This window comes from Mobula birostris, chromosome 25, assembly GCF_030028105.1.
Source record: "Mobula birostris isolate sMobBir1 chromosome 25, sMobBir1.hap1, whole genome shotgun sequence".
NCBI lineage: Eukaryota > Metazoa > Chordata > Chondrichthyes > Myliobatiformes > Myliobatidae > Mobula > Mobula birostris.
In genome coordinates, this window is record NC_092394.1 from 25,319,200 (window position 1) to 25,342,486 (window position 23,287).

Here is a 23,287-nt window from a genome sequence, read left to right on the forward strand (position 1 = left end):
GCAACTACCAAATCAAATCCTCACATCACCTTTTAATTTGTGGCATTCAAAAGAAATTCAAACTCTTAAGTTCCAGTCTAGGCAACCGTGCTGTACCACCTCCAAGGCTATAGCATCCTTAAGTACGTAACCAAGAATTAAACACAGAACTTCAGATTAATTCAGATTAAAAATCTTACACTTGACCCTAATACATCCAAATTGAAATGAATCTAATAATTTTTAAATAACTTGTGCATTTGGACACCATGTTCTCAGAAATTTTGTAATTCCCAGCTTTTAAATTATTCTTCTTTATCCTCCCTGGTTCAAGAGTTGATGATCTCACATATTCACCAAAATTAAATCACTGGATTTACTTTCCATGCACCATTTCAGAACCTACACGCACAATTTACTGCCCCTTTTAATGTAATGTCAATCAGCTTTCCAGAGACACGTACTTTGGCTGTGACCTTTGTCGGGTTGTGGCAGGAGTCTGTGGAGTAGCACTGCCGTGGTATTGTGGCGTTGTAATCGGTTGCTGACTAGGTGTTGTATACGAATAGCTTGGAGTCATTAATGGCGTTGCTACTGGTTGTTGTGCAGGGGTTGCAAAAACCTGGAAAAGAATAAAACCACTAAGTCAGGTTCCACTACACTAAAGTCTGAAAATAGCGATTTAGAGAGAAAAAAAAAACCACAGCCATTGCACAATATTTCAATCATGGGTAAACATAAACTGATCGAACATTTAGGACCACAGCCTGTTTTCTGTATCTATTTATGTATTTTACTCTTAAGGTGGTGGCTAAAAATCCAATCACAGAAAATATTATATTATCATTGAAGATTCTAACTTCATTTGGACAGAATACATATAGTATTGATTTACTATAGTAAGGGACATGCCAATGTGTATACAAATAATCAATCATAGAATAGTTGTCTGCTACTTAAATCTTGTTTCACTTTTAGCTTTATCAATTTTGAAAAAAGGTTGTTGACCTAACATGCCAATTCAATTTCCATAGAAATTGCCCCATTTTGTATTTCTAGCACTTGCAGTTTTGTTTTGAGTATTCAAATCGGCTATGGCATGAGGGGAATACAGAATGAAAATACAGGTTTCCATTTGAGTAACAGTGTTTGAACTTGGACTTGGATTTGGTAAATCATTGGCTGAGTTGGTCCTTACCAGAAAAGTTCAGGCATGTGTAACTGCTGAATAAGTACTTCATTCATGTAAAGACTTAAACTTGCTTTGAAGCCACTACTTCATTAGAGAGAATATGCAAAAGTCTAGAGATCTTTCCCACAATCTGGATTAATTTATAATATAGATCCAGTGGATGAGGGACCTTAGAGTATCAGGCTGTTGCTTTTATGCATTGTATGTGGTAGAGGCAACAGGGGAGTTCCTTCTTAATTTTATTATAATAATTCTTCTACAAAAGTAACACGTTACCTGTTGTAAAATTTCATAACAAAATGAGAAAATGTCATTGTGTACTGTTAAAATTTGGTTGTTAATTATCCTTAGCATTTTATGTATTAGTCGTGATGGATGTTTACTTAATGGGCATATCCAGTCTGGAAATAGTGAAGTTGAATCAAAGATACAATAACATCTGGAACATCACATCATTTAGAACTAAGCACCAAAATATCCTAGGGTTTAAAAAGCTGATAAGAAATCCTGACAGAAATAGTGACAAACTTACATGATAGGCACTGCTTCCTCCATAGCCATACTGACTGGATCCCCACTGTGCTGGTGTGGCATTTGGATTCTGACCCTGTCCAGTAACAGCTGCTATTGCATTGAACATCTGCGTTGTCATGTTCTGTGGGAGAGCATTAACTGCTCGGGTAAGATCTATGTCAGGAGAGAACATATTTACTTTATGAATAACAGTGAACACCCATCATTTTAATTGAGACTAAAAATCTACCTTCACTAGCACAGCCGAGTAAATTCATTCCTATAAAGACATGAATTTGTTTGAGGTTTCTGTGTAGTAAGTAATTTATTAGAGCACAAGTACACACAATTTTAACAGGTTTCAAAAAATCCCATGACTTAATGTGATTGTTCAAAATGCAACTGATAAATTTCAACAGTATAAACAAAAACTATATTATACAATTTTCCCCCATCAACATGCATTTGAAAACACATCAAACTTCATACTGAGGCTCTTAGCCTTGGAGACTCGAACTTCATTTTAACTTCTTTGGTAGAAATTTGATGCCCAAGACAAGAATCTCCATTTAAATGCTCTGTTATACTTATTCACAAACTTAACAGAATTACGAAGGTGTCCAATTAGGTCACATACTATTACTGTGGAAGATAAGATGTTGGGAAGAGAAGAAACAGTTACATTAACTTCTCAATTACTAATCGACTAAAATCCCATTGGTGAAACTTCAAACAACTTTTTATGTTGCACTCATGCTAATTATTGAACTACTTTAAATTGTAAATTCAAGGTGATCCTATGATAGTGTTTAGAAAGGCAATAGTAAGCGAAGGGTTTGTGTAAAAATTGCATACTATCTACTGAGATCATTGTATATTACATCACATCTATTCAATGGCATCTCTACAATCAGTGCCATGTAACTTTATTTAAAGGTGAAAATAAAACAAAAACCCATCAGCCCAGGAAGACAGCGAGATTAGCATAAAATCAGGAATGTTAAGTGATGGATACTTTGAACACAAATTCAAGCATTTTCACACATGTACCTGCCAAATTAATGTTAGCTGGTGTTGCATCCATCGAGGCAGGGGTTCTACTGGACCTACTTGTACTTGAAGGTGTTATACCTAGGAAAAGGGATCCACATTTGTTAGTACATTCAATGAATGTTTACACAATGTTAACCACTAAAACAAAAATCAAATGGCAATGTACATCTTGTCTTAAAATATATTGAATTATGTTTGTCCTCAGAGCCCTCTTTCTTAGAGAATATCTTTAACACTCAGAATCACTCAAGACCATTAAAAACAAATTTAAAGCAAACGAGCATTAAAAAAATCAATTAAATTGAATTATCGATCACTTTACAGCTACTTTATTCCATTGAAAGGAATTTGCTGCTGGAATATCAGGCAGATTTCCCAGACTTCAAATGGGAAGATCTGCAAAAGTTCAAGGAATCCAACAACACAGTACAATGGTCATAACAGACGCACCACACAGAATGGAGGAACTCAGCAGGTCAGGCAGCATCTATGGAAATTAAAAAATAGTTGACATTCCTGGCCAAGACCCTTCATATTGGACTTTATCATAAGAGATGGTAAGCGCAAGGCTCTAATGTCAGGTTACATTGACATTCTTGAGCTTCTATCCAGTTTAGTAGGCTAAGGTCAAAAGATCCAAGTGGATTTAAGTAGAACATCTTACCTATTAAACTTTTTTAGTTTTCTTACCATTTAATTCCAGCCCATTTTAAAGCATTTATGTTTTACATACGAATTATTTTCACTGATGTCTGTATTTAGACCCATCTTACCTGGCACTGGGTCCTGGAAGTGATCTTTAAACCATCTAAATAAACCATTCACAGTTGGGAAAACTTGCCCTCTATACCGATATCCTTCTGGTGTCACTGTGACAAACTCTACCCTGCAAAACAAAATAGCGTTAACTGTAAACTATTATTTCATTTGATGAACTCTTACAACTGCCACTTCAACTAATGTTTTATGCATACCTTTCATAAACTTTGTTTCACATAAGATTCCCTCTAATAACATACTGTATGCCTTGCCTACAAAATAAGACTGTAGTACATAGGAGCAGATATAGGCCATTTGGCCTATCGAGTCTGCTCCACCATTCAATTTATTTCTATTTTCCCTCTCAACCCCATTCCCCTGCTTTCTCCCTGCAACTTTTGACACCCTTACTAATCAAGAACCTATAAATCTCCGCTTTAGCTATCTCCAATGACTTGGCTTCCACAGCAGTCTGTGGCAATGAATTCCACAGATTCACCACACTATTGCTAAAGAAATTTAACTTTGTCTCTGTTCTGAAGGGACATTCTTCTATTCAGAGGCTATACCCTCTGGTTCTAGACTTTTCCACTACTGGAAACATACACTCCACTCCAGAGTGACATCTACAATTTTTCAGCCCTCTGAAACCATTCCAGAATCTAGTAAGTTTTGAAAGATCACTATTAATGCCTCTGCAATCTCTTCAGCTATATCTTTCAGAAGCCTGGAGTGTGGTCCATCTGGTTCAGAAGACTTATCTACCCCACACTTTCCAGCTTCCCAAGCACCCTCTTCTTAGTAATATCAACAACACTCACTTCTGCTCCTGACTCTCAAATTTCTGGCATGCTGCTGGTGTCTTCCACAGTGCAGACAGATGCAAAGTACTTATTCAGTTAGACCATCCTTCATTTGTTCCTACTTACCATTTCTCCAGCATTTTCCAGCGGTTCGATGTCTACTCTCACCTCTCTATTACTCTTACATACCTAAAAAAAAAGTCTTGCTATCTTTTAAAAAAAATTATCAGCCATCTTACAGTTGCAAGAAAAAGCTTGTGAACCCTTTGCAATTACTTGGTTTTCTACATAAAATGTGGCTAGATCTTTTTCTAAGTCACAAGAGTAGACAAAGAAAATCGGCTTAAACTAATAACACACAAACAATTGGATGACTTCTGGTCAATATTGAATACACCATTTAAATAATCACAGTCTAGGTTCAAAAAAAGTATGTAAACCTCTGGGGCAATGCTTTCTACAAAAGCTATTTGGAGTCAAGTGTTCCAATCAATGAGTTGAGATTGGAGGTATGGGTTATAGCAGTGCCCTGTCCTATAAAAAAAAAACAAAGTCAGGTTACTGACAGAGCCTGTTCTTCTCAAGAAAGATTTGTTTATCTGCACCAAGCCTTGATCAAAACAAATTTCAGAGGACCTTAGAAGAATTGAAGAGATACATGCAGCTGGAAAAGGCTACAAAAGCATTTCTAAAGACCCGAGTGCTCATCAGTCCACAGTAAGAAAAATTGTTTACACACTAATGGAGGAAATTCACTACTGTTGCTATTCTCCCTAGGAGTGGGCATCCTAGGGCAATGCTGAAGGAGGTTTAAAAAAAAAGAACCCAAGGATAACAGCAAGAGACCTGCAGAGATCACTAAGAGAGGAAACGACTGCTCTTCCAAATAAAAACTATGTCTCAAGTTTGCAAAAGACCACCTGGATGTTCCATAATGCTTCTGGGACAATGTTCTGTGGACAGATGAGCCAAAAGTTGAACTTCTTGGCAGAAATGCACACCACTATATCTAGGAGAAAAAGGGCACTGCGCACCAACACCAAAATGTCATCCCAACTGTGAAGCAAGGAGCATCATGGTTTGGGGCTACTTTGCTGCCTCAGGGCTTGGACAGCTTGCACTCATTGAGGGAACAATGAATTCAAAATTGTATCAAGACATTTTACAGGAGAATGTCAGGGTAGCAGTCCAGCACCTATAGCTTATTAGAAGTTGGACGATGCAACAAGACAATGATCCGAAACACAACAGAATGGTTCAAAAAGAAGAAAATGTGTGTTCTGGAATGGCCAAGTCAGAGTCCAGACCTTAACCGAATAGAGATGCTGAGGCATGACCTAAAGAGGGGTGTTCATTCAAGGTATCCCAGAAATATTGATGAACTGAAACGGTTCTGTATGGAGGAATGGTCTCATATTTCTCCTCGCCATTGTGCAAGTCTGATCCGCAGATACAGGAAATGTCTGGTGGAGGTTATTGCTGTTAAAGGAGGTTCTACCCATTATTAAATACAAGGTTTCACATACTTTTTTCAGCCGGGACTGTGGATGTTTAAACAATGCGTTCAGTAAAGACATGAAAAGTACAATTGTTTGTGTGTTATTAGTTTAGGCAGATTGTGTTTGTCTATTATTGTTACTTAAATGAAGTTCAGACCACATTTTATGAGTAATTAATGCTGAAAAACAGGTAATTGGAAAAGGTTCACAAACTTTTTCTTGGAACTGTACCTTTATATTTCATTTCTTCACCTTACTGCTTTTTTTTTAGTAGCCTTGTACTGTTTTTTAAAAAAAATGTTTCCCACTAATTTTTGTTCTATTGAACGTCCACTCCTTTGCTTTTATACCGTTTTTGACTTTCCTTGTCAGCCACCGTGGCCTAATCCTCCTATTAGAATGCCTTTTTTCCTTGAGATGAACCAATCCTGTGTCTTCCAAAATACTCCCATAAACTCCACCCATCATTACCTTCCAATCAACTTTAGCCAGTTCATCTCTCAAACTTCTATAGTTACCTTCACTGAACTGTAATACTAATACATCCGATTTTAGTTTCTCCCTCCCAAACTGCAGGATATACTCTACCATTATGATCACTGCCTCCTGAGGGTTTCTTTTCTTTGAGCTCCCTAATCGGATATGCTTTATTATGCAGCACCCAATCCAAGTTGCCCTTTCCTCTAAAGGGCCTGACCAAAAGTTGCTCTAAAAAGCCATCGTGTAGGCACTTTACAAGTTTCTTCTCGAGTTCCAGCAGCGACCTAATTTCTGAGTCTATCTGAATAACGAAATCCCCCTTAACCACTGTAACACTGCCCTTTTTACATGCCTTTTCTATCTACCATTGTAATTTATACTCCACATCCTGACTACTGTCTGGACACTGGTATTTAATTCCCATCAGGATCCTGTTATACTTACGTTTTTGTAACTCTACGCACAAGGATTTTACATATTCTGAACCAATGTCACTTCTTTCTAAGAACTTGAATCAGTTTTTTTAACCAAAGCCATCTCACCCTCAACTGCCCATCTTTTCATTATAATGTGTAATCTTGGATGAAATGCTGTTAGCTGTGGTCTTCTTCCAGTCACAACTCAGTGATGCCCACATCATGCCTGCCGGTTTTTAACTGTACTACAAGATCATTTATCTTACTTTGTATATTGTGTGCATTCAAGTAAAATACCTTGAGTCCTGTATTCACTACCTTTTCAATTTTGTTTCCATATTGCCTGAACTTAAAAAATTCTTATCCCTTTATAAACTTCTGTCCTTTTCCTTTGTTCTAGACACTTTACTAATCATTCCTGTGCTCTCCCTTCCTTTTACTTTATCCACACTTTCCCAAGCTATTGAACCTATCCCCATACTATTTAATTTAAAGCTCTATTCACAGCACCCTGGTCCCAGCATGGTTTAGGTGCAGCCCATTCTCTCCTTCCCCAATAAGATGCCCACGTCCCAAGAATTCAGACCCATTTCTCCCACATCAGGCTTTACGCCACATATTTAACTCTCTGATCTTATTAACCCTGTACCAATTTGCATGTGGCTCAAGTAAAAATTCAGAGATTATTACCTTTTTGGTTCTGCGTATTTAAATTTAGTCCCTAGCTGCTCAAATTTCCTCATTAGAACTTTTCCTTTTTATTGGTACCCACAAGGACCAGGACAACTGAATCGTTCCTCTCTCACTTCAAACTCCTCTGCAGACAGGATGTGATGTCATGAACCCAGGCACCAAGCAGGCAATGCAGCCTTTGCAACTCTCAATCCTTCCTCTAATGACACGATTCCAATTACAACTACACTGCTCTTCTCTCTCCCCTCTTGGATGGGTCCCTAAACCACAGTGCCATAGCTTGGTTGCTCATTCTTTCTACAGCTCCCATTCCCATCCTCATAGCCAGCACCAATCTCAGACGTATTAGGCACTAACTCTTGGTTACCCCTACTTGCCTCACTCGCAATCACACCTTGTCGCCGGGCAATGACTGAATTTGACGTAGATAATCTAATGGGTGTGACTACCTCGAAACAGCGTCCAGGTTCAGACAACTCTCCGAATCCTTGAAGCATGGGAGTTTTTGAAGCTCAGCTTCCAGACCATCAACTTTACGCCTGAGTTCCTCGAGCAATCAACACTTTGCTGCAAATATGGTCATCCGGAACCACAGTGGGATCCATCATTTTCTACATCATGTAGCTACCATATCTGATCCCACATCTTTATTTAGTTTGTTGCAATTTGGTAACTTTTTAATTTAACTACTCTACATTAAAAGAAACCCTACCTGTTTTTACCTATTACTCACATGTATCTCCTTTCCGAAGAACTTAAGCCAAAGCCTCAGCGTTAGAAAATGTGCTACAATCTCATTGAAAATTTTCTCAACTTTCTACTGACAGCCTGAGTTTTATTCATAGAAAACCTACAGCACAATACAGGCCCTTCGGCCCACAATGCTGTACCAAACATGTACTTCCTATAGAAATTACCTAGGGTTACCATAGCCCTCTACTTTTCTAAGTTCCATGTACCTATCGAAGTGTCTCTTAAAAGACCCTATTGCATCCGTCTCCACCATTGCTGGCAACCCATTCCACACACTTGCCACTCTCTGCAAAAAACTTAGCCGATATCGCCTCTGTACCTCTGTTCCTTAAAACCTAACCCTCAACCATAAAGTCACTCATCTTCTACAGCAGCTGTGTTGTCATCTGAAAATTCCTTAAAATTCTCAAATCAATTTATACCTTTATGATCAAAATAGTACAAAAATATTAGATTTTTCTTTTAAAATTGATATTAAGGGGGAAATGATTGATAACTTGTACTACAGATTCACAGGCCTTTTCAGATTAAAACTGTTATTGCTAATCATTATCAAATCCAATGAGCAACAGAACTGGCTTTAATTAGTTTACATTGTGTATGATAATCAGAATTATGTTCATAATAAATTCAAGGTAGAGTTAGAAGCAATCACATAGACTTATTCAGAGTGACAACTATTTTCATCAAGGTTAACAAGGTGATAATTACTTAAGTTTATCTACTGAACATAAAGACACTTTGTAGATACTAACCTGGGCTTGGCACGAGGTTGGTAGCCTAACAAAAACTTTCCCGGCAGTTCCTTTGATGCTGAAATGAAATAGGGAATAAAAGAAGGCTTTTCCCTTTTGGATTTTGATAGGATCTCTTCCATTTTCTAGAAAGAGTAACAATGCTACATTTAATATTTTTCTTAGGTCACATGGGAAATGAGGGTACAGTACAATTCCAAACATTAACTATTTAAACTTCTGGTGGATAACTAAGATTGACCTAATCTTAGTACTATCTGGACCTTCTCCAATGACTAAAGGATGGTGGCACAGTACACTTGACCAATGTTTCAATTAATAAAAAGCGTTGTTCAAAATTCATCTGACACGCATCTTACATTTGAATCTATGGCTGCTATTATATTAGCTATCAGAAGGTAGTCAATTTTATTTTCATACTTTTTAAATACACATTAGAAGTTTTGCATCTTTTCAAAACTTAATACAATACTTACTGAGACCAAATAATTAAATAGAAATAGGCATCCGTTAGTCTCATGAGACCATGGATTTGCGCCTTGGAAGGTTTCCAGGGCGCAGGCCTGAGCAAGGTTGTATGGAAGACTGGCAGTTGCCCATGTCGCAGGTCTCCCCTCTCCACGCCACCGATGTTGTCCAAGGGAAGGGCACTAGGGCCGATACAGCTTGGCACTGGTGTCGTCACAGAGCAATGCGTGGTTAAGTGCCTTGCTCAAGGACACAACACGTTGCCTCAGCTGAGGCTTGAATTAGCGACCTTCAGATCACTAGACTGATGCCTTAGCCACTTGGTCACGTGCCAACACAATTATTTTGTGCATATTCTTGTTATCAATATCTGCTGGAGCTGATACTCTATAACTCACATTGCCAGACCCAAGGCCATAAGATCAACAAACACCATTGGCAATGAAATAAACAGAGTGCACCACATAAACTACTCAAGTAAGACTTGCATTCACTTCAGGTTGTGAAACATTACTGCCATGAGGAGGGTAACAAGTCATTCACACTGAAGATAAATGTGCATGTGGAAAGAGTAAATTTCAGAGGGTTCACCTTTAGCTATTGTACGTGAGTCTTAATTTAGATTGACCTTACTTGCAACTTGCCAGAAACTGCACTATCAGAAACTACAAAAAGTTTTAAAATAAAAATTTGGAATACATGTTGTATACATATTGGCAGTTTTTTGCAGCTGATGTAAAGGACAGAATTTTTTTATGGTAGAGGAAGAACATTGATGGCAGTTGAACTATATGAGGAAAATTTAAGTATTACTAGATGTAAAACTGTACAGCATAATTAGTCAACGTAAAGTAAGATTTTCATAAATACAATTTTCTGCAAGAAAGATTTGATTGATAGAATGTGCTGTGGTATAGACCTCAAGGTTTTCCCCATATATATCAATATCTTGGATAATTTACAGCGCAAATGCATGTTTAAATCTGTAGGTCACACAGCTGGGAAAGGGGCAAAGGCAAATTAGGCAAATGGCCAGGAATGTGGCAGATGGTATTTCATCCACAAAGTATCAGTTATCAGATCCAAGAATGACAAATTCTTGTCATTCAAAACAGTAATGGTACATGGCCAAAAGGACTTGGATGGGTAGGATTACAGATAATTAAAAACTCCTGATGGTTATAGCAATTGTAAATTTATAGCAATAAATAGAAAAAGTGTAGCTGTTATGCTGAGTATACTCCAATTTAGACAATCTGAAAATCAATGGCCTGAAAAATTAATTTCTTTTCTCCCTCCCTCTCCACAGATGTCTGAAGCATTGCCAGCATATTCTGCTTAATTTCTATGAAAACAAACATACAGGACTCATTTAAAGAGAATGTTCAGCTTATTGTCCCATAAACTGCTGCTGTAGTAATCCCATTTCTGTGCTTTTTCTCCTCCTGGCATTCATCAGCTTTATTAGTTAACCAAAATATGATTCCATTATCCTTTTAAGCACTGCATTTCAAACCATAACAATGCAAAAAAAGTCAATTTTTTTCCCTTATTACTTCATTGTGTGCTCTTTGATCAACATTTCAGCAAAGAGATTCTCTGGAATAACTACCAAAACATCTCAGCTGAACTGACCTTTACTTCTAATGTCAGCAATTCCAAGTCACTCACTGCTCGCAATGTTTTTCTTTATCTGTCTCAATGGTCAAACTTATTTATATGTTGCGAAACTATATCAATCTTCCACTTGAGTTCCGATCCTAATTCTAAAAACATTTAGTGACTGCATTCAATGATTTGTATATTTATAAACTTAAAAGCTTTAGTTTTGACAAATTTGCTTTAGAACAGCAGCATCCATTCATACTGGCTTTCCTTGCTCTTCATTCTAAAATGCACCACACACAAAAACATTGGCTTTTACCTCGAGAAAACTGACGCATAGTGGGAACAAAATTGCATTTCAGTTCAACCTACTCTTCATTCTGCCCATCTAAAGAACTATGCAAATCTTGCACTGTGCCCTTCAGGAAGAATGCATTGGCCATGAATAACTACTGGGTCTAAACATTTGTATGATAACAAGTTACATAAAAGTGGGTATGCTCCTTAGAATTTGAAGGGTCAAAGGTGGCCTAAATGAAATGTTTTGATTGACAGCTTTTTACAAGACACCTACTCTCTCTGCTGGGGGATTCTGGTAATCCAGCTCAAAGTGACATAACTTCAACATTAAACAAAAGCCACTTCACAAGAACTCAAGACTCACTTTTGACACAAAAGAGGTGGAAATCTGAAATTCTTTCCATTTAAAGGCTGCAGACTGCCATTTTCCAAAGCTAATGCAGAGATTTTTAGTAGATAATGGCATCATGCGGATCAAAGACTGGTAAATGAGTTGCAGTAGATCAATATGATCCAATGAATAATTGAATGGGCTTGAGGGGCTCAATGTCTCATTCATCTGTCCACAAACATTTATGAACTGCTTGTGCAAATCTACCGCCTGTTGCAGGACTCTCACTCATTTGCTTCCATCCAATGTATTATCTGCAGTTAACTGATAATTGCAAGCTGAGTCCAAGTACGCAAATTCTCTTATTTCTGTAATTTTATCCCCTTATTTCACAAAATTTGCTTCTAGGCTACAGTTAATGCTAGTTAATTCTGGTTTTCCATAGATAACATTTGGTTCAGTGAAGGTAGTGCCTTTTGTAAACTATTCTAGTTTATCTTTTGGTTGACTCCCTACCCTGCACAACAGCGACTTAAGTATCCTTATGCAATGTGGATATTTCTCTATTTGCCTTCTGACAGATCATCATCAGGTCAATACTACACAGAATTTAGAATAAACTAAAATAGCAAACATAACATATGTGTGCCTTAATCTGTCTAAAGGGTGACTGCATACTTAATTATCTCCCCCCACCACTGGATATTGATTTCAGGCATCTACTCTCAAAAATGATTCAGAGGGGAAATCCTATATAGTATTCAAATGCTTTTAAGATTCCTTAAAGTTAAAAGCACCTCTTATTCTGCATTCTTTCATGGAAACTGGTCAAAAGCTGAGACCCCTCATCAGCATCAGAAATTTAACCAGTTACTATGAAACGTGGAGGCAGTAGTGTCTGATCATAAACAGCATCTCTCTACTAATTGATACACTTCTCAATAGGGTACAAATTACTTTATTGCACTATCCACGTTAGGTAGGCACTGAGGTGGCTTACTGTAAAGTGCCCAGTCTATTGAGACAAAATGCAAAACGGCTGAGTAAAAGATTTAAAATTAATGCAAAGATGAATATTTTTATTCCTCACTTACCAACATTAAAAAACACATTAGAATTGTTCACCACGTAACTGTTACTAAGCTAGCTAAGTTTAACTTTCATACTAGTACCTTACGGTCTCCACCATTGCAATCCTGGTAATATTTATGATAGAGCAGGTCACGAGCAAAAGATGCCATTGGCTGTACATATCGAGCAGTAATTTCATCAAGGTCTTCAAATTCCTGGATGATGAAAATGCAGATTAAGATTCTTATTTAAATAAACAAACATACTCTATGTCACTATTACATATACACAACAGCAGAATCACACTAAAGACAAACTGAATCAAGTACTGATTACAAAGGGATTCTACATCAAGATATTTTCAAACAGTATTTGATCTCAGATGAAAAATATACCAATAGATATGAATATAGGAAATTTGTCCACGTAGATTTGAAGGTTTAAAGTGTAATATGTGAAACAACTTACTCCAAGTTTGACAGTAGTAACAGCTACCAATTTTACACTACATTTGCAAGTAAAAGCAAAAATTTTGGTAACGTGCTGTGTAGCATGATCTATGAGCAACAGAAATTCCACATGGAGTAAATTAATAAATCACTAATAAATTAGAATAAACCTCATTTTCCTTGCCTCATTGTTGATCCAAAGAGATTGTCCCAAACTGAAGGCATTCTCCTTGCCTTCTTCTCTCACATCTATGTGTTGATAGATCCCATCTGTCACTTTCCAGGTTACAGTGAGATGATTAGCTCCTTTGCTGCTGGGTCTGATAATGACATCTCCTTGGTCCATAGTTTCCATCATCTTCTCAGCCTGCTTGAAGTTGATATTGTGGAATGATGGATGCACTATTACTCGTTTGATATATGCTAAGAAAGAGTCACAGAGTAAATAATTAATAAAACTGAATTGGTTTGAATATGGACAAAGCTTTCATTTCCGTCAACACAACAGTGATTTTATTTACTTATTGAGCACCAGTGTGGAATAAGCCCTTTGAGCCATGCTGCCCAGAAATCTCCTGATTCAATCCCAGCCTAGTCATGGGACAAATTACATTGACCAATTAACTTACCAACCAGTATGTCTTTGCACTGTGGGAGGAAACCGAAGAACCCGGAGGAAACCCACGTGGTCACAGGGAGAACATACAAACTCTTTATAGGCCAGCAGTCCCCAACCACCGGGCCGTGGACCAGTACCGGGCCGCAAGGCATGCGCTACCGGGCCGCGAGGAAACGATATGATTTGGCGTTATGAGTCAGCTGCACCTTTCCTCATTCCCTGTCATGCGCTGTTGAGCTTGAACACACGTGAGGTCATTACCCGCGCGTCATCCATATCAGCGCGGGAAGGAGATCAACTCCTCGAGCTTGCAAATGACGGCGGGCTGAAAAGCATGTTTGACATAACATCTCTGCCGGCATTCCGGATCAAAGTCAAGGCTAGATATCCTGAGATAGTCAGGAAAGCACTGAAAACGTTGCTTCCATTTCCAACATATCTCTGCGATGAATGCAACGAAAACTAAATTGCGGAATAGACTAGACATAAGGAACCCCCTTCGAGTATCGCTGTCTCCCATCATCCCTCGATAGGACCGTCCTGTTGCAGGAAAACAAGCCCAGGGCTCCCACTGATTCAGCGATATTGGTGCGTTGCAATGATTTTACCGACCTGCACTCAGCCCATAACCCTCCATTCCTTTCCTGTCCATGTACCCATCCAATTTTTCTTTAAATGATAATATTGAACCTGCCTCTACCACTTCTACTGGAAGTTCGTTCAACACTTCAAGCTCCCCTGTCCTCCCGATAATTGTTTTATCGCTATATTCATGCGAGGAAAATATGCGCTGTGTGTTTAATATTAATTTCGTTAGATAAACCCTTTTAGAAATGAAATTGAGTGTATTAGCCACTTATCACCTATACTCCGGTCGTGATTAACACACCCCACCAGCTGCTGCCGCCAACAGAATCGGCAAAAACAATTTTTAAGAAATCGGCACATAAACGCATGCGCAAGTTACGCATGCGCACTGGTGCCCGCGGAAGGCTTCATGGTCATTGTAGTCTTTCTCGGGGTAAACCCAACGTATTTGACTGCTACTCTTGTATGTTGGCAATCCTACCTCCTCCACCCCTCCCCGGTTGGCCGGTCCGCAAAAATATTGTCAATATGAAACCGGTCCGCAGTATGAAAAAGGTTGGGGACCCCTGTTATAGGCAACGGCGGGAATTAAAAGCCAGTACTGTTAAGTGCTGTGCTAAAAAGTTTTCAAGTTGAAAACCTCATATTAGATGGAAATAAGTTTTCAAATAAATATCTTAGAACAACACAGCATAGTACAGATAATGCTCCCTCTAAGGTGCACACATCATTTGCTTACTCGCGCACAAGGGAATTTAAATTGCGTACAAAAGGTTGTCACCCACTACCTAGTTAGCATGTTGTATATTTCATGATTGTACACAATCACATTTCTTTTTCCAGTTTCTGATGCAGACAGTGCTGATAACATGGAATCCACATGACTTGTCTGCAGATTTTAGAGCTGGCTTATTAACACTTTTTATTGAAGAAATTATTCAGTGTGCACGTTTGTTGTCACAATGCACAGCAGAAGATTTTTGTGCATGTTGGTCATCCACAAATAAGAGGGAACATTGAGTCCACGATGGGTTATTAAGTTTGCAGATGACATGAAGGTTGGTGATATTTTGGATAGTGCAAAAGGTTGTCATAGATTACAATGGGACATTGATAGGATGCAGATGGAATTCAATCTGGAAAGGCGTGAAGTGATAAACTTGAAAGAAGAAATATGGAGGAACAGAGGGATCTTGGAGTCCACATTCACAAATCCCTCAAAATTGCCAGGAAGTTGATAGGATGGTTGAGAATGCCTATGGTGTGTAGGGCTTCATTACTCGAAGGATTGAGTTCACAAGTTGTGAGGTACTGTTCTTCTTCTTCATTCCAACACCCCTGCTGGGGCATAGGCCGCCAATAGCAGCACGCCAGAATCCTCTGTCCTGGGCCAAAGGATGATCAGCCCTGTGGTTTCCATTTGCCCTACATGATTTTCATAACTCTTCTAGGCGAAGATCCTTCCTCTCTCTCAAGATGCAGATTTTCGAACTTCTGTAGCTGAGTTTTTACAGGATAGGGCTGCTAGCCCCATGCCCAAACCTCCTTTTGCAGCCTGGCTCGGCACCATCCATGGTGGAGTTGTGGGGTAATATTGTAGCTCTGTCAAAATTCTGATTAGACCACACTTGGGAGCATTGTGTCCAGTTCTGGTCACTATATTACAGGTAGGGTGTAGAGGTTTTAGAAAGGATGCAAAGGAGATTTACCAGGTTGCTGTCTGGATGAGAGAGCACATCTTAAGAGAATAGGTTGAATAAATTAGGACTTTTTTCCTATCCTTCCACTTCCTCATCCAAGTCATTTATAAAAATCTCAGAGCAGAGATCCCTGAAGAATACTAGTCTCTAAGCAGAATAGTCTCCACCTACTAACACGCTCTACTTTCTGCTGGCAAGCCAATTCTGAATCCACACAGCCAAGTTTCCCTGTATTCCATACTTCCCGATTTGCTAAATGAGATTCTCATGAGGAACCTTATCAAACCCCTGACTACAATCCGTATTCACCACATCCACTGCTCTACCTTCATCCTCCTGTTCTTCGTGTATGTGTGAAAAATCTTGGGGTTTTCCTTAATCCCATTAACCAAGGTCTTCCCATATCTTCTTTTCGCTCTGCTAAATCTATTCTTAGGCTGATTCCTATCTTGTAACTCTAAGAATCTGTTTGATCCTTCCATCTAAACTTTAAGTAAGCTTTTTCCTTTCTCTTATCATTCTTGATTTCTTTACCCTACTATCTATCCCTTCTCTGCCTCAATGGGACAAACCTATCTCGAACCCCATGCAGGTGTTTCCTAAACAATCTTGATATTTCCACCGGACATTTCCCTAAGTATATCTACTCCAATTTATGCTCCCAAGTTCCTGCCTTGTAGCATTAGAATGTGCTGTACTTTCTCTTAACTCAATGGGACAAACCTATCCAGAATCCCATGCAACTGCTCCCTAAACAATCTCCACATTTCCATTGTACATTTCCCTGAATACACACACCTATTCCCCAGTTACACTTCCAAGTTCCTGCGAATTAGCACTATAATTCACCCTCCCCCAATTAAATACTTACTCATACTCTCAGCTCCTATCCTCTCCAAGGCTATGCTAAAGGTCACTGTCTCCAAAATGCTCACCATGAAGAGATCTGTCACCTGACTAATTTCATTGATTAGTACCAGATCCAGTATAGCCTCTTTCCTAGTCGGCCTGTTTACATACTATGTTAGGAATCCCTCCTTCCTATCAAATTCTGCCCCATCTACATCTTTTGCACTAAGGAGGTGCCAATCAACATGAGGGAAGTTGAAGTCACCTACGACACCACTTTCGTTATTTTTGCACCTTTCCAAAACTGCCTCTTGATCTTTTCCTCAGTCCTCTATTGCAGGGGCCCCAACCTTTTTTGCACCGTGGATCGGTTTAATATTGACAATATTCTTACTGACCGGCCGACTGGGGGGGTGGTGTTCAAGTAGGGTTAAACTCACCTTAACATGTCTTTTACAGTTAGGGTTGCCAACTTTCTCACTCCCAAATAAGAGACAAAAGTAGCAGTCAAATCCCGGGACACTTTGCCCCAGGAAAGACTACCATGACCATGAAGCCTTGCGCAGGCACCTGTGTGTGCATGCGTGTACATGCCGATTTTTTCCCCCACAAGTCGGTTTTGCCTTCATCTTCCCGACTATACTGTACATACATTATTTCTACTTTATATAGGCTGTGTATTTATCATATCATTCCCGCTTTTACTATATGTTAGTGTTACTTATTTTTGGTTTTATGTGTTATTTGGTATGATTTGTCAGGTTATTTTTTTGGGTCTGGGAACGCTCAAAAATTCTTCTCACATAAATTAATGGTAATTGCTTCTTCGCTTTACACCATTTCGGCATGAAAGGTTTCACAGGAACGCTCTACCTTAGCGGGGGAAATACGGGACAAACCAATTTAGCCCAATATATGGGATGTCCCGGCAAATACGGGACAGTTGGCAACCCTATGTTCAAGTTCAACAGTGCGTGACAGGGAATGAGGAAAGGTGCAGCTGACTCATATCGTTTCCTCACGGCCCGGTAGCACATGCTTTGCCGCCTGGTGGTTGGGGACCACTGCTCTATTGCTGGGGTACTGTACAGAATACCTCCAATAAAGTAACTGCTCCCTTCTACCCACGCTGACTCAGTAGAGAATCTCTCCACCGTCCTCACTTTCTACAGCCATGATACTATCTCTGATTAGCAATGCCACTCCCCCACCCCTTTTACCTCCCTCTCTGTCCCTTCTGAATCATGAGAATCTCTCAGTGACATTTTGAATACTTACACAGTATGATGATGAACCTGCGCAGTCAGAGGTTGCGGCATATTCAAGGAGCAAATGGGAACTTAAGACTTTGAAAAATGAAATATTAAAAAAAGTAAACTGTAGTTTTCTAAACAGTGTCTGCCAAGCTTACTTACTTGTGCGTTGTTGTTTTTTCTTTGCATCCTCTTCAACTTTATGATCTGCAGCCTCAGAGTCAAAATCATAATAGGTATCCTTGGGTAACTTCCACTCATTGTTCTTATCCATCAGATCAGATGTTCGACAAGTAAGGTCTACACTAAACTTTTCAATGTCTATTTTCATAATGCGGCAATGTACAGTCATGCCAATCTATAAGAGAACAGCAATGGTCAATTAGACACCCATCAGATATCTAGCAATACTAGAAATTATTTCAATAGAATTATATCTACCTTGACCCTTTCTTCAGGATGTTTAACATTTTTATCACTGAGGAACTTTGTTGGAATAAAACCTGTAACATTGTTGTCCAGCCTTGTCTTCACTCCTATAGCCTGGCCAGGACATGCACCACTGTCAAAATGATTCCAAACCTGGAAGGTTGGGGGGGGGGGGGGTGCAGGGAGAGTACAAATAAGGTTTTAAGATTAACTTAAAAATTTGGTATAGTTAAAAAAAACTGCAGATGTTGGACACCTGAAATTAAAACAGGAAACACTGGAAATATTCTGAAGACAGGCAATATTTGTGGAAAGAAAACAGAATTAACTTAAGCAACACACACACACACACACACACACACACACACACACACACACACACACACAATGCTGGAGGAACTCAGCAGGCCAGGCAGCATCTATGGAAAAGGGTACAATTGATGTTTCCAGCTGAAACTCTTTGGCGGGACTGCAGAATTAACTTAAGGTTGAAAACGTTTCACTTACACCATTGCTGACCCAATCTGTGCAGCATTTGGACAATTTTCTGTTTTAAATTACTTAACTGTTGAGGATTTTACTTAAAGAACATTTGGAGCAACAATGTGGGAAAGAGGGTAGCTTCTACATGTACATCCACTCCTAACACTTCTTTTAAAGTATTAGAGATTGACTGGTGTTTTAAAAAAACTCTCAATGGCCTGTACTTTGGAACTTTTTCCTCAGTGGATTATAATTATTGAATTAAGTGAAGGAGAGGAAAGGTGGACTAATTTCTCTAAAATCTAGTTTATGAACCTAGCAGAGATCTGTCTGTCTGTGTGCATGTCCCTCCATGTGTCTGTGCGTGCCCCTCCATGTGTCTGTGTGTGTGCGGTAAAAAGGACGTTCTCCTATTGATTTTACTGAAAAGAAACAGCTGCAGGAATCCCAGAAACAAGTCTGGTCACTTAGAAAGGGTTTCAGAAACATGAGCTCAGGAATGCTTAAATACTTCTAAAGACTTGTACAAAAACCATTAATAACCCATTAATCAAGTTTTCTTTTCGAAAAGGTGTTTGAATGCTTTGGAGGTTTAAAATAAATGAAAGCATTTGAAAACCAGGTTATTTTGATAGATTAAAATTCTGACTGGGTTGGTTAGAACTGTGGGCACAACCTAAATGACTGTCAGTTTCCTTCCTTTGGTGGGTGAGGTACGTTTAGCACGACACTTCCTCTCTGCGTTCTTTTACTCTGGAAATTCCTACCTAATGGACTGACAAAAGTGACTCACACCTGACTGGAGAATCCACCCAACACATTCCTTCAGTCCTTTACTGGAAATAGTTCTCCGAGCAGACAGGCTTAGACACAGCACTACATTTCTTGACCTGTGACTCAAAGAATCGTGAGGCAATAGCTCAGAATTATAGTCACCTTTACAGAACACATGACAGGGATTTCATGTACAATTTGTGTGCAGCAAAGTCCAACAATACTTGCAATGATTGAATCTTTCTGTTTTCTAATTACACTAATTCAAGGATAAACTTAGTAAGAATCCTGGGGAGAACTACTGGTTCCTCCTCAAAATGTGTTGTGGGTTACTTTATAATTACCTGTGCAATTAGAAAATTTATACCCCAGACAATACAGTACACCAGAATTAGGCAGTGCCTGTTCAGGTTTCTAGACTGGAACTGAACTACAGTCTATGGCTCAGTCAAATGTGTTATTCAGATACCGTCAGGATAACAGTGTTTCATAAAATAATCAATCATTTTTAAGCAGATTCAATTTTAAAATTGATAAAAATGCTGCAACATGAAGCAACTGTAGAAAATGTTAAAGAATTATACCTCACTAAGCTCTGGAAAATTGTCCTGCTGGCAGAAAGGACATTGCCAAAGACCAGTTTCATCATTCCTGATAGCCTGATCATAACTCTCACCCTGAGGCCTCCTGTGAGCAATTCCCGTGACATTGCACGTTATTAATTTACCTAAACAATAAAAAAGTTAAAATTTAGGAAATCTAGTAAGTACACAGAATTAAGAAAATGTTTAACACTACTTTTCCATTTAAGGAACAATGAGAAAGCCATACCAATATAAAATGTTTCTGGCGTTTCTTTTGTAAGCATGTTGAAAATCTCCTCAGAGTTTGGTGCACGGCATGGTACACGCAAATCCTTGTATCTGCAGCTCAGTTCAGCTCGAATGTCATACAATGTGATACCTTTGTTACCATAGCCCTGTGAAATGGTTAAATTAGAACTGATCACTCCAATACAGACATCTAAAACTGTTTCTTGTTTTAATTAATTAGTACACACTGTAAGAAATGTTTGTGCCGATCACTTATTAAACAATTAAAATCTTATAAGTGAATTTTATCTATGGTGACAAACAAATATTTCCAAGAACAGCATGCACTTCTAATTCACTGAATGTTCTCGGCATACAATATTTTTCTGAAGCTTGAGTACTGTACATTATCATTAAAATAAATCCCATCAAACAATATTAAGGTTTGGTATAAGTACTTCAAAAGCTGAAGTAATTGAAAACAGGAATTACTAATGTACCAAACACAAAAAAAAAGCTTGTTATAAATTATACCATTCAAGCATACCATACAGCAATCTGTCTAGCAAAATCAGTAAACAATGTAACACGAGATGCCAATTACAGACTAGGTTTACTGTAGCAAATCAGACAAAAAATTTACAGGAAACCATAAACATTAATGATTCTGCAGATGCTGTAAAGCGAGGGTAACATGCACATTCTGGAGGAACTCAGCATTTTGCGTGTTGCTAAAGATTTGAAGTAAATTGCTTATGCCAAACAATTCTAAACTACATATTCTATTGAAAAGCCACCAAGGGAAATACCAACCTGCCTTTCCAGTTCTTCTGCAAATGCATCAAGGTCAAGATCCTTTAGTCGTTCAGGATTTTCCAAAATTTCTTCAAGTGCTCCAGCTGGGTTGGCATCCTCTGCTGATTCATCATATTCAAGAGCATCCACAGCCATTTTTCTGGCCCACTCGTAAGTTTCAGGATGAACTCTTGAGCCATCCAGAACCTCAATGTAGGAATCAGTGCTGCCAGTATAAAAAGATAAACATTATTTCCCAAGGAGATAAAATAAATCTTACTTGTTAAATGTGGTATACAACTGTATATAGTTTTTTCCAATGTACAGAACATAAGTTTTTCTTACACTAGTGAAATGGAAGAATTTTGAATGAGTTGAAGGAGATTTCTTCAACAGAAATAGGACTATACTTTAGTTCCGTTAATATCATTCAAAATTGACAACTAATTGAATAATTCTTGCTTTCTGATTCCTCACAACTTGACTGGCTAAAGAAATGAATCATTTTTAATGAATATATGATTTTTTTCTACACAACAATTTACTTCTCATTTTAATAAATGTTAATTGTGTTTGGTTACAAGATAAAAATTCTTAACTTTTGAATTCGTTTTTTATCGAACTTACCACACAAGTTCTGCATTACTTTATATTACAACAAAAAGACATACTCAACAATTAAATGAGGACAGATATTTTACAAAATTAGGATAATTAATGATTTGGAAATCTGCTGCCAAAACCTTTCAAATACAAGTACAAAATTACAAGTTTAACTACTAAATAGACACTTGGAAGTTGTTATGGAATGCTTACATAGTTAATAAAACTTAATCTTTAAAAGAATTAGCACTGTATTTACAAAGAAACCATCATGAAACCCTGCACTCAGAGGCTGTACACACTGTAATAATTGCAGTGGCATACAGTTGATTTGCCATGGTAATCATATATTTAGACAATTTTCATTTACAAATTCTTAGGAAAATGATTGGGGATATGATTAATGCTGTCCAGCTTCAGAAAGTGTACACCAGTACTCTTAAGACTAACCTGTCCCCTAACGACGCAGTATCTATTTTAATAAATCCTGCACAATTGATGAAGACCTTTGGACCCATATGACACATCGTAACCAGCTGTGTCCTATTTTCCAAGCGAGTATTATTCTGTTTGAGGATCTGTACAAAATAACTATCCGTTAGTGTGATGAGTACATAAAAGTCAAATATACACAATTATACTGCAACAGTAGTTCACAAAACTATACATATCAGCTTTAATTTTTCAGATATGGTTGTAGAACATATCAGTATTAAGTAACTAGCAATTAAAATGAAGTCATTTTATATTTCTGTAAAAATGCAACCAAATAATTATATATTTGTTGGGTAACTAATAACATTGCCAACATTGCAAATGACTGATTGAGAATGCTTAATCTTTATTTAAAATCTTTCCTGTAATCAAGTTTACTCTAAAAATAAAACTTGTAAAAATAGCAATCTGGTGCCACTCTTTCCCCTCAATGCATTTGACCCCATTGTTCCCCACTCCCTTCCAAAATGCCCATTAAATTTTCTGCTTCAGAAAACATTTTAAACAAATTGGATTTACTGAGTGGAAGGCTTGACTGAGAAGGCATGCATTTTTGTTATTTTAAGTTCTATGCAACTCATTACAATTCATAGAACATAAGGGATTCGGCTCCAAACAACTAAAGTGAGAAGAAACTTCTATATCCAGAAGGTAGTAAATGTATGGAATTCCCCATAAAGGAGGGCTATATAAGCTCAGCCACTAAGTATATCCCTGACAGGCAAAATCAAAGGACTGAAAATCAAAAAGGGTCAGCAATCAAAATGT

The 23,287-nt window shown here is 38.2% G+C and overlaps 1 protein-coding gene across 1 annotated transcript in view; it reads right to left on the reverse strand.

Moving 5' to 3' along the window:
- The window catches only part of supt6h (SPT6 homolog, histone chaperone and transcription elongation factor), a 73,725-nt gene that overhangs the window by 6,061 nt on the left and 44,377 nt on the right, over nt 1-23,287 (reverse strand). The window contains exons 24-36 of the mRNA XM_072243703.1: nt 22,475-22,602; nt 21,440-21,647; nt 20,646-20,793; nt 20,399-20,541; nt 18,570-18,710; nt 18,291-18,486; nt 13,304-13,542; nt 12,772-12,885; nt 8,896-9,020; nt 3,511-3,623; nt 2,735-2,815; nt 1,704-1,858; nt 444-601 (exon numbers count right to left, since the gene is read on the reverse strand). Coding sequence (XP_072099804.1) covers nt 444-601; nt 1,704-1,858; nt 2,735-2,815; nt 3,511-3,623; nt 8,896-9,020; nt 12,772-12,885; nt 13,304-13,542; nt 18,291-18,486; nt 18,570-18,710; nt 20,399-20,541; nt 20,646-20,793; nt 21,440-21,647; nt 22,475-22,602 — 1,949 coding nt within the window. The remainder of the gene's footprint in view (nt 1-443; nt 602-1,703; nt 1,859-2,734; nt 2,816-3,510; nt 3,624-8,895; nt 9,021-12,771; nt 12,886-13,303; nt 13,543-18,290; nt 18,487-18,569; nt 18,711-20,398; nt 20,542-20,645; nt 20,794-21,439; nt 21,648-22,474; nt 22,603-23,287) is intronic.